At 36.8% G+C, this 10580-nt stretch overlaps 3 protein-coding genes across 5 annotated transcripts; 1 reads left to right on the top strand and 2 right to left on the bottom strand.

Moving 5' to 3' along the window:
- Nucleotides 1304-2966, bottom strand: LOC104773019 (protein PHYTOCHROME KINASE SUBSTRATE 2-like). Its single transcript, XM_010497570.2, has one exon. The coding sequence runs from the start codon at nucleotides 2955-2957 to the stop codon at nucleotides 1437-1439; it is 1521 nt and encodes a 506-aa protein (XP_010495872.2). The 5' UTR covers nucleotides 2958-2966; the 3' UTR covers nucleotides 1304-1436.
- On the top strand, nucleotides 3164-5611 carry LOC104773030. 2 transcript variants are annotated; one of them, XM_010497578.2, is made up of 10 exons: nucleotides 3164-3532; nucleotides 3704-3801; nucleotides 4039-4146; nucleotides 4336-4418; nucleotides 4503-4636; nucleotides 4726-4775; nucleotides 4856-4948; nucleotides 5023-5114; nucleotides 5211-5317; nucleotides 5411-5611. In XM_010497578.2, the coding sequence occupies exons 1-10, from the start codon at nucleotides 3317-3319 to the stop codon at nucleotides 5450-5452; spliced, it is 1023 nt and encodes a 340-aa protein (XP_010495880.1). In that variant the 5' UTR covers nucleotides 3164-3316; the 3' UTR covers nucleotides 5453-5611. The 2 variants fall into 2 exon arrangements, with proteins under 2 accessions (XP_010495880.1, XP_010495885.1); XM_010497583.2 differs by lacking the exon at nucleotides 3164-3532 and having other exon boundaries at nucleotides 4035-4146.
- Nucleotides 5639-7808, bottom strand: LOC104773043. Of its 2 annotated transcripts, XM_010497600.2 has the most exons (8): nucleotides 7685-7808; nucleotides 7306-7521; nucleotides 7128-7199; nucleotides 6842-6909; nucleotides 6579-6729; nucleotides 6404-6487; nucleotides 6102-6303; nucleotides 5639-5974 (listed from the first exon to the last, which is right to left on the bottom strand). In XM_010497600.2, the coding sequence occupies exons 2-7, from the start codon at nucleotides 7486-7488 to the stop codon at nucleotides 6124-6126; spliced, it is 738 nt and encodes a 245-aa protein (XP_010495902.1). In that variant the 5' UTR covers nucleotides 7489-7521; nucleotides 7685-7808; the 3' UTR covers nucleotides 5639-5974; nucleotides 6102-6123. The 2 variants fall into 2 exon arrangements, with proteins under 2 accessions (XP_010495902.1, XP_010495897.1); XM_010497595.2 differs by having other exon boundaries at nucleotides 5639-6303.

Below are 10580 nucleotides of genomic sequence, written 5' to 3'. Positions count from 1 at the left end.
TTTTGAAACACGGCCAATCAAAGTATCCAAAGATGAGTAGTTTTCTTCTCTTTCTTCAAGGGATTCTTATCATCACTTCGTTAAAGAGAACCACTGTAACCTTTGCGTACTTGTAACTGTACATACACTTCCAATCTATCCTTTTCTCAATCTGCATGCGGGCATATGTTTCTGTGTAAGCTAGCAGTAAATTCGTTTTGTAATAGCCAAGACTTCAGATCTTCTCTCTTGTTATTATCTGCTTTATAATCTCAGATTTTGAGACCTGTTAGTGTCTCATCCATCTCCTTTATTAAGAATTGACATACACATACATACATACAGAGTCATTTGCAGAGGGTTTCTTGCTTGCTTTTGTTGTTCCTATCCTCTACAGACATGGCAACTGGGTAATCTATAGACCAATGAATTGGTTGCTCAATTATTGAAAAAGTGGACCTTCGAAAGCGACGCAATACTTATCTTCAAGATCCATTGATACTTTGGGACAAGGTTTATATTTTCTTGAAAATTTTGGTTTCATTGAGGTTACTGAAATTTGATATCTGGATTCAGTGTATTGGGTTTAAGATTCAAAGGTTGGCTTTTTTGATTAAATGCAGCTGGTAAAGTCTGTATTTTAAATTAGAAGTTTAGAACTTTAGACTGTATCACAATCAATTTTTTTTCTTTTCTCAAAACCTAACATTCTTCCTGAGTTGGTCACAGAGACATATATCATCATCAATGACACAATTAAGGTTTTGTCCACGTCTACTTTATCTCATTATCATCACATGGTGATGAGATGATTTCTGGTCTTCTGGACCAAGAAGATTCTGGATTAGCTTTTAAGACATGTTAGGTGAAAGGACACTATCATTGTTTGATTGAGTTTCCTCATTAAAGGCTGTTTTAGGCAACTCGTAGGGCTTTGATTAAACCGTTAAATCTAGACCCTAATCAGGTATCTTTCTATTGTTGAGACAAGCACATGAAAATGAGGTGGACCATTTGTGTTTTGTGTCTAGTCTACGTGCTGCATTAAATCTGTCTCCAGAGCCAACAAAAGGTTACAATCACACCTTAATATATCACATGGACTTGCATTCTTAGTTATGTCTTATTTGCAGATTAGACCTCAAGTGTCTAGTCTTCACATGGTGCAGTTCCTGAAAACCTCAGGCGATAATAGGTGAGTTCTTGGACCACGTTCCATCTTTACTCATTTAGTCATTAGTGGTCATCAAAAGTATTTTTTTTTAAGGATTGATTCATAATAAAGATTTTGATTTGCAGCCCTCTATTGACAAGCTCGACTATCTCGTTGCTAACTCAATTTGATCAGAAGTATTACTTTTAGGTACAAGAATTTGAAGATGGTATTAGCAAAACAAATGTTTTTCACTCAATAGACATTACATGTAAAGAGAAAAGAGCTCGGACTTTTGGTATCATTAAGTATACAAAAAAGACGATTGCGTGTGAGAACCCGAACTACTGCTGATCCTCCTTCTTGTTTCAACGCTTGTAGGATTAGCTTCTACGGGGAATCTTGGAACATAACTCGGTGTTCTGTTCATGCTTGTGTACGAATCACCAGAGACTCTAACAGATTTATGACTCTTGCATCCCAATAATAAACCACCACTGCTCGATTTCCGTCTCTGAGGAGCGGTTTCTCGGTTTGATTTCGCCATGATAGGGATTCGAGGAATCTGAAAAGACCGGTTCTTTTTGACAGGACTCGTTGCACATTCAGACATAACAGAGTAATCTGCTACACTTGCCGTTACTACACTCCACTGTATGCTTACCTCACTCGGTGCATAACCATTTGGTGAGTCTGGATCACTGCTTCCTTGCCTTGCAAGAAAGGGCTTTCCCTTCCCTGTTAAGCTCCCAATCTCAAAAAGATCTGTACTTACATCACTCACACTCCCATCTTCTTCTTCTTCAAACTTGACAGAGTTTCTATGTTCCTCAGCTTTAGCAGAGCTCGCATATTCCCATGGGAATTTCTTCTGAATGATTCTCTTCTCAATGAGAGGAGATCCAAATATTTCCAGAGACTTCCTCTGCTCTAACATTGCTTCTTGTTGCTGTTTATGAATCTTCATCTCTGAGCTTAAATTCCCAGAGAAACTCGACTGAGTCTTGATCTTCTTCGGAGTAGAGCTTCTTCTCTTGTCGTCGACGACATCCACTGAATTCCAATTCGAACACACACATCTGCAGCCAAGATTAGCGAGAAAACTCTTCTTATTACTCGCCTTGTGATTGCTACTAGTATCCTTCTCCTCCTGCAAGTAACTGTTGCAGCTAGAGTTGTTCTTGATGTTCTTGTTGTTCTTCTCCATATATTTGTTCTGGAGCAACAAGCTTTGGCTATTCCAGCTGGATTCAGACAGAAGACTCGGGGTTCCCGAGGAATTCTTCGAGCTTTGCTTCGGACCAACTACGATTCTCTCGACTGGAACTTCAGGGATTGGAAGAGGAGACACAAATCTAGGACTGTGGTCGGAATCCATATCTCCATTAAAGTACTTCTCAGCACCAAACACACTGATCTCCAAATCTTCAGAACCTTTCTTGTTAACTCCAAGAACATCTGGATTGATACCGCTCATGAGGTTCTGCTGAGTGAGAGCATCTTCCTTGCTTGTTAAGTAAGAAAAAGAAGTAGAAGAAGAAGAGAAAGGACCATAGAGACTGCTACTGTTATTGATGTTCATCATGAAATCAAAAGATGTGTTTGGAGTTGAAGAAGATGAAGTTAAGGTAGTAGCCATTTTTTGTTTTGCATTAGTATTTTCTTGTAGATGATTTAGGTTTGAGAATATAAATAGAGACGAAATGAAGGAGTTACTGAAGCTATGTGTCACTTGTTCAATGCGTGTCGTGTAGCCTGTAGGTTCCATTAGTGGGACAAGATTGCATATTTGCCAGTAGAACTGTGCTAATGCTCGAAAAAACATTAATTATTTTTGTCTTGGTTACAAAACGAAGACGAATTTTTTTTTATTAAATGTAAAAAGAAAATAAGTGGATATGATTCTCCTAGGGAACAAAATTACAAATTAGGAAACACGAGGGATGTACGTATTTTTGTGACATACTGTGACCTTTTCTGATAAAGACCCTCCGAGTTGTTTTGGTCCTTGAAGGCTTTGGGCCTATTTTGATATAATTGGGCCTTAATTTATTACGGGGTTTTTTTTACCCGCCCGTGTTAGTCGGATCTTATCTTCTTCGTCTGTGTGGAAGTTCAAGTTCTCTCTCTCTTAAGAAGAAGAAGGAAAAATAAAAGTTTTTTTTTCAATCAAAGAGTTCAAAAATGGTTTCACAGATAGTCTCTTGTTTATCTCAATCTTCGTCTCTTTTATGTTTCTCCGATTCACGGAGGATCATTCTGCCGAAGACTTATAACCGCGACGGTTTGAGCCGGTTTTCTCCGGGATTTGCTAGCCGCCGGTTATTTACGGTTAACCGGAGGAAATGGAGAGCCCCTTGCATTTTCAATTCTGGGAAAGAACCTGGAGGAGATGGAAAGGTTACTGTTTCTCTGACTCTAGCTCAATTAGTTTTCCGGTCTGAATTTTTCTGAAGCAGCTCTATGTGTTTTTTTTTTCTCTTTCAATTGAATCCAAATTGTATTGAATTGTGAATAAAGGTCAGGTTTTTAAGAAAATATTAAAGTTTTAATTGGTTTTTTTTTTTCTAGTTACAAGGAGGTAGCTCAGAGTGGCCGATACTTCAGAGGTGGGAAGTTCCATGGGAATGGCAGACGGTTTCCTTAACTTCGTTCGCTTGTGCATTAAGGTACTCTCGTCAAAAGCTTTCCTTTGGTTGAATTTAGGGTTGGATTTTGATAAAACGTAGACTGTGTGATAGGATAAATGTGATGGTTGAGTAGATAGTTCTGAAAGATAATCTCTCTGTTTTGGTGTAAGTAGTTAGATGTTCAGTGACTATCCTCTGTATGAAATGATTTTCGTCTCAAGTTCTTTAACTATTATTGATGTATGGGGGAGTGAGATTAATTGTGTTCCCAGGCAGTTTTGTTTTGACAGGATTAACCGAGATGGCAGTCATACCGCTTTTAGGAATTGATGCTGAGAAATTGAGTTTGGACGATAAGGCTGAAATTTTGTTCCTGGATCAAGGGTACCAAAACTTCTATTCTTTGTGTGTTTCCAGTTACATACATAGTCACAGTCTTAGCTTTTATTTACTCTGTTAATATAAACTGATTATAGAATCTCCCCGATTTTACTTTGTAAAGTTAGTTCTTTCTTGAATTTTTAAGTTCTTGAAATGTCTTATGTTGAATGACTTTATCTAACTGCTTTGCAGCTTAACAACTGCAGTGGTGCTTGCTGTCATATTCACTGTTGCCAAAACCTTCGAGCCACTTCCTGAAGATATTCTTCGCTATGGTATTTTTACTCTTCTTTTTACTCGGAATTTGTCTTGCATGGTTTGTTCTTTTCTTGGCATATGACATTTCGTTCAATCTTCAGATTTGAGACAACCCTTCAACCTGCAAAAAGGATGGCTCGTGTGGGGTGGAATCGGTTTAGTTGGGGCTGTTGGTGCTATTGCGTTAACAGGTGTTGCTTTATCCTTGTTCAGAACAGAAGCACCCGAGAGGGAGGTTAGGAGGAGGATTCACTACCATATTTTATGTTTTTTTCTGAAATATCTGATGGATAATGGTAATGAGGCCTAGTGTGATGTTTTCAGGTAGACTCTTTGATGAAGCTTCTTCCATTAATTGGCTCCTCAAGCATCAGGTATTTCCGCAAAGCAATAGAAATCGAGGATGAGCATTAATACTAGGATTCTGATCACATTGTACATGATGATTTTACAGCACCTTAAGCTTAGTGGGCATAACTGGAATCCTTGCCCCACTTCTTGAGGAGACCGTCTTTCGTGGATTCTTCATGGTCTCTCTTACCAAATGGTAAAACCTCTTGTCTTTTTCTCATCTGGTTCTGGACAACAGCTTACTACAATTTGTTTTTCTCGGCATTTCAGGGTCCCAACCCCAATAGCAATTATCATCAGCTCAGCTGCGTTTGCCCTTGCTCATCTCACACCCGGTGAATTCCCACAGCTGTTTATTCTAGGTATAACATAACTCAAAACAATAGCATTAGCTTCTTCTCATGGTTATAAACATCTTTGGATGAAAACAAGTATCTTTCGTCTTCCATTCGGTTTAGGAAGTGTTTTGGGATTATCATATGCACAAACCCGCAATCTCATTACCCCTATGGTCATACATGGTATTTGGAACTCAGGAGTTATTTTGCTACTCACTTTTCTTCAGGTTGAAAACTCTCTCACTCCTATGATCACTACAATGTTAAAAGGACCGATCAACTCTTAACTTATGTTTGTGTATCCTTTGTGTTTTTTGTAGATCCAAGGGTATGACATTAAGGAACTATTGCAGGCAAACTAGCTTTAAGCTTTCCTCTTTGTTCTGTCCGGAGTTAACATCAAAAAGCTTAATCATGTAATCAGTTGTAGTAAGATCTTTTGTATTCGAGAAAAGAATTCATACTTTATGCAATTTGGGTTTTGGTCGAGTTACATGTGATACATAGCCTTATTACCACCATGACAGTATTGTATGACTAAAATGATAGAGAAAACAAATTTATTTACACAGACTACAAAATATGTGTCTCGGCTTTACCCTATAAAGTGAAATGCTCACCTCCCCAATCGAGTTTTTGTTGAAGTACTTAATGTACATTACAATCTAGGAAAATGGCACCAAGAACAGAAACTCTTAATTTAAGATACACAGAATCTTTCTTAGATTCTAATACTTGAAAGAAAAAACCTAAGCTAAGTTAGGACACTCCTTGTTGTGAGCCAATTCAGAAGGATGGTCCTGTTGCTATTGGATATTGGTTAATAATTTCACACCACATATGATTCTTCAATGATTTCATCAGGAAAGATAGAGTCAATTGCTCTGCAAGAAGTGAAAAGAAGAGGTTTGATTCAATGAATCCTATCTTCTCTCCACTTACTGCAAACTACTCTCTTAACAGCAGCAATTCAAGAATCTTTCTCTGATGAAATCATTGAAAAGCATATACCTTTGGTGTAAAAACTATTATATCACGGCTCCATTGACAAATAATTAATCACGGCTCTAGGTTGCCGCGAGCTAAGCACCAGTGCAAACCGAGTGGCCAAGGCTGCTGCTTCCTGTCTTTGTCTACGCCGATGCAGGATACTGATGGCTGATGCCATGATGTAGCAAGGAAGAAGAAAACTGGCAGTTCGGAGTAAGAAAAGCTGCAAATAGATTTTGAGGTTAAGAGTTAGAACTTTGAAGAAACTTCCAGTATATGCCCTTAAAAGAAGAAGAAGAAGTTGAAATTTGATTAGAACTTACAGAAAGTATTGAAGAAGGATCATCTTCACCATCTGAATAATCTGGTATAGTGAGTGCATGTCGCAATAGAAGAAGAGTCATCAACTGCAAAAAAGAGAAGAGGAATGTTAAAAGAACTTGGTAAAAAGTCTGAAAGTGGTTGATGAAACTTGTTGAGAAGCTTTTGGAGACTCACTATTAGAGCAGCTGAGCGGAAAAATGCAGCTCCAGTGGTATCTGAAGCTGTATATTCATCATACTCTGCTTCTAAAATCTGGCGTTCAGCTTCAGCGATTGCCAGGAGACGTGGATCGTTTAAATCCAAACCTGAGATTCTCCATCCTCCACTAAAACAAAACAGAGAAGAATAAGTCAGAACAAATTACAAGTCAAAAAAAAAAAAAAAAAAAAAACCAAACCTTAAGTTAGTATGACAGAACAATGGGAACAGAGCATTACCCAATGTCAATAGTAGTTTCTTCAGACAGAGGTGGAGGTGGTGGAGATGTATATCCAGATTGGTATGGCTGGGATAAGAGAAGTTAAGTTGAGTTAGAAATTCTCAATCATCAAGATAAAACTAGTATAAGAAATGAATGATCCTAAAATAGTCACCACCGCCATTAACAAATGCATTCTTGAATTGCCTCCTCTTAAAAGCTCATATCAAGACTCAGTTTCTAGTAATTTCATCAGACATCTCTTCAATCCAAAAGACTACCTACGACAAAAGGTGTATATATACCTGATGACAGATCTCACATAAAGTGTTTCCCTTTTCATTGCACCAACGCTGAACACATTTCCTGTGAGCATACTGATCAAAACACATAAACTTTGAGTCAGTCAAATACTCTCAGCTTTTCCTAGTGTGACCATCATCATGAACAATGAGAAGAAAGAAAGAAAAGAAAAAAAACTACCTTTAAGGTACCATTGCAAGAACAAGGACTCTCAAGATTCTCAATAGCACAATCCTCCTGACAAATACGGCACTCCGCCAACGAAATCAGTGAATCCTCCGTAGTAGTAGTAGTAACTCCGTCGTGGATATCAATTACACTATCCTCCGCGAGAACCGGTACTTGAACCATGTGATTACTCATCTTCAGTGTTTTCGAAAACCAAATTTGAAATCCCTAAATACAAAAAAAAAAAAGAAAGAAACAAAATTCACAAGTATATGAACTCTAATCAGACATTATGAGCTAAAAAAAAAAAATCCGATTAAAAAAAAATAATAAGGATCACGCCGACAAATTACAGCCAATATCGGAGAGATTGAATCGAGATATTATTCACCTGAGCTGAAAAGATCGGGAGAGATAGATGTTAGCAGAGAGACCCCCAAAAAGGAAGAAGAAGTCCAATAAAAATTTTATCGGGAAGAAGAGATGAGAGAAACTTTTTTTTTTCTATGGCAAATTATAATATTTTCCCGGAAAAGACGCCTACTGGGGGAAAAGGAAAACGCTTTTTATAGCGGGAGAGAGAGATAACGACGTCTTAAAAAGACTTAACGGCTCCGTTAGTTTATAGCCGTTGACCAGAGTATAAACGGCTCTCCTAGTTGCAATCTAAAAATTCTTAAGTACTACTAGTCTTTGTTTCTTTTTTTTTATTTGCATCTATCTATATCATCTAGTAGTCTTATTATTGACAACACTAGATTATACTAATTCATTTATAAAAGTTATCTGTTGTTTGATTAAATTAGTTTAAACCGAGTCAATTAACTTCAAATAATACAGCTTTTCATCATCATCATCACCATCATCATCATACAATATGTTGTTTTCATCCTATGATCAGTTCAAAACTCATCACTTTCATTAGTCTTTTAGATTCTTTCTTTTTTTTGCTTTTTAACTGTCATTTATATATATATATATATATATATATATCTATATTTGCACCCAAAAAAAAAAAACTGTAGCACTTATATATAATTTTTGAAAACCATTGTTTAGTTATTTTTTTTGTTTTCCTTTTATAAAAAAAAACTTGATACATTTTTGAGTATTAATTATCTGAATAGAGTCGATAGGTTAATTTTATTTTTATATTAATTAGAAGTGAATAAGGTTAATTACGGCAAGATACAACTATGAAAAAAGTCGATTCTTTAATATAAACGTTTGGTTTGAGGAATATATTAGAAGAAACATGTATAAACGCGGTTGACCATGAATTGTCAGGTACATAAATGTTGAATAAATATATGTTATAGTCCTAGTTGTACGGTTTGAAAATTATTGACCGTTGTTGAGTTATTCCTTATAGAAATTGTCAAGTATTCTCTCATTCATTCCATAAGAAATTTTTATTTAGTTGATATAAAAGAAGAGACATGGTCACGTATTCATGATATAATTCCTATATACAATAATCTGACACACATGTTGACCCAAAAAGTGAATGCAGATATCATATACTCCCTTTATTGTAGAGACCGATAAATGTAAAGTTCTTTGGGATTTTGTAAGTTTTATTGTAGCTAGGTTCTATATCAATGTTTGCGTTAGAGAACCAATTAAGGCCGTTTCTATAACTTTGCAGAATGAACTGTGGGTTTGGGTTTACATATATAGTAGTCGAAACTGATCCAAAAGGAAGAAAAAGAAAAAGATCATTGGCTTCGATCAACATAATGAACTTTATTCTACACCTACTATATAATTAATAATACTAGCTAGCTAGTAGTATTATTCTACGTAGAATTCGGGCTAAGAAACTACTAGTGGTAATTATTTTATCTATCAGGTTGTTGTACACTTGAATAGTTCAGAGAATGCAAAAGTCAATTTTCTAAAAAAGGTAGTATTAAAACTACAATTGGCACTTCAAATAACTGTAAGGTCGCAGAGGTTTTCTTAAAATGTCGATATTACACACAGACCACCACATATATTACCGACAATGCATATCGTAAGATCGATTACACACATGATACCATTACCACCACATATATTGGCGTGCAATTTATTATGAGTAGAGCTAACTTAATTATTCCACGAAAGGAAACGATCGATGACTACCAATACAATAGTTTCAACACACAATGTAGCGTAGCATACATTTTTTGAGTCAATTACACTCATTTTCTGTATTTGACTACGTCATTTAAAAGCCAAGCATTTTTCTAGATTTACCACTGTAATCAGAAGTGGGTGCGGCAGTATTTAGTATAAAAGCGCCCAACGCCCACATCTAGTGGTATGTTTTCTTCTCCTGCTTTAATTACTCGCATACTTGATTCTGCAGCCAAAAACAAACATATATAGCTTTTTTTGTTCATTTTTTTGTCCCAAAACCTAAACTGACTAATCTTGAACTTGACCAATAAGAACATGTACCTTTCATCATCAAGAGCAATACCAAGACCAAGACTATCGTGAAGCATTGAGATTATATATGCTGATGAGAAGCAATAACGATGCAAGTATTTGTCCTTAGTTAACTGTTGGGTATTTCTCTTTCAGTTTCGACCATTCTAAGACACGGTTACAAGCACAACTCGTGTCCCAGAACTCCCAGCATCAATAATGACGCTGTATGTTGGTGCGGGATTCAGCACCCCCGACATACCGAGCTAAACCAGAAATACTAATTGATTAGTTAACCGGGAAACCGGTTAAGGGCTCGATTAGGTCAACAAGAAGTCAGTTCGGCCAAAGTGTAGCCTTGAAGAAGAAGGAGCCGACTTCCACTTCGGCACGGCGGCCGACTGAAGCAATGAAGCAGTTTTCCATATCTCACTTCGTCCGATAAGGAAAGTTAATATATTGTAATCTTAGAACATGTATAAAGAAGGAGAGACTTCTCCATTGTAAGGATCCATAATCAAATACAATAATCGAGTTTTCTTCTGGTTCTTAGCAATAAACCCTAATTCTTTTGAATTTTACTTCTTTACTTTCAATTCGAAGGCTTAGATCCGTTTCCTAGAGAGATAACTCTATTGAATTTGTTTCCCTCCCTAAACAAATTCATTGTGGAAACCTAGTTTCTACACTGTAGCTGAGTGAACTTCTTTGAAATAAGCTCCTAGAGAACAGAGCTGAATCTGAAACGAAAACAAATAGTAACCCTAACATGATAGCTACGGAAGCGACAGTTAGCAAGATAATCGATTTCGTGGCATTCTTCGACTTGGGTTTAGTGAGCGTGTCCGTCGACGACGGAGATGATGGTTGGT

The sequence above is a fragment of the Camelina sativa genome, chromosome 3, assembly GCF_000633955.1.
Source record: "Camelina sativa cultivar DH55 chromosome 3, Cs, whole genome shotgun sequence".
NCBI classification, from domain to species: Eukaryota; Viridiplantae; Streptophyta; class Magnoliopsida; order Brassicales; family Brassicaceae; genus Camelina; species Camelina sativa.
The sequence above is the reverse complement of the archived record's forward strand: the minus strand, read 5'-3'. Positions and strand labels throughout refer to the sequence as shown.

Bases quoted from the DNA above. Each gene is read 5' to 3' on its own strand.
- LOC104773019 (XM_010497570.2), bottom strand. From the start codon at position 2,957: ATGTTTTTTCGAGCATTAGCACAGTTCTACTGGCAAATATGCAATCTT.
- LOC104773030 (XM_010497578.2), top strand. From the start codon at position 3,317: ATGGTTTCACAGATAGTCTCTTGTTTATCTCAATCTTCGTCTCTTTTA. The intron at 4,637-4,725 runs GTTAGGAGGAGG...TGATGTTTTCAG, and splicing joins CAGAAGCACCCGAGAGGGAG to GTAGACTCTTTGATGAAGCT. The intron at 4,776-4,855 runs GTATTTCCGCAA...ATGATTTTACAG, and splicing joins ATTGGCTCCTCAAGCATCAG to CACCTTAAGCTTAGTGGGCA.
- LOC104773043 (XM_010497595.2), bottom strand. From the start codon at position 7,488: ATGAGTAATCACATGGTTCAAGTACCGGTTCTCGCGGAGGATAGTGTA. The intron at 7,200-7,305 runs GTAGTTTTTTTT...TGTTTTGATCAG, and splicing joins CTTGCAATGGTACCTTAAAG to TATGCTCACAGGAAATGTGT. The intron at 6,304-6,403 runs GTAAGTTCTAAT...ATCTATTTGCAG, and splicing joins ATCCTTCTTCAATACTTTCT to CTTTTCTTACTCCGAACTGC.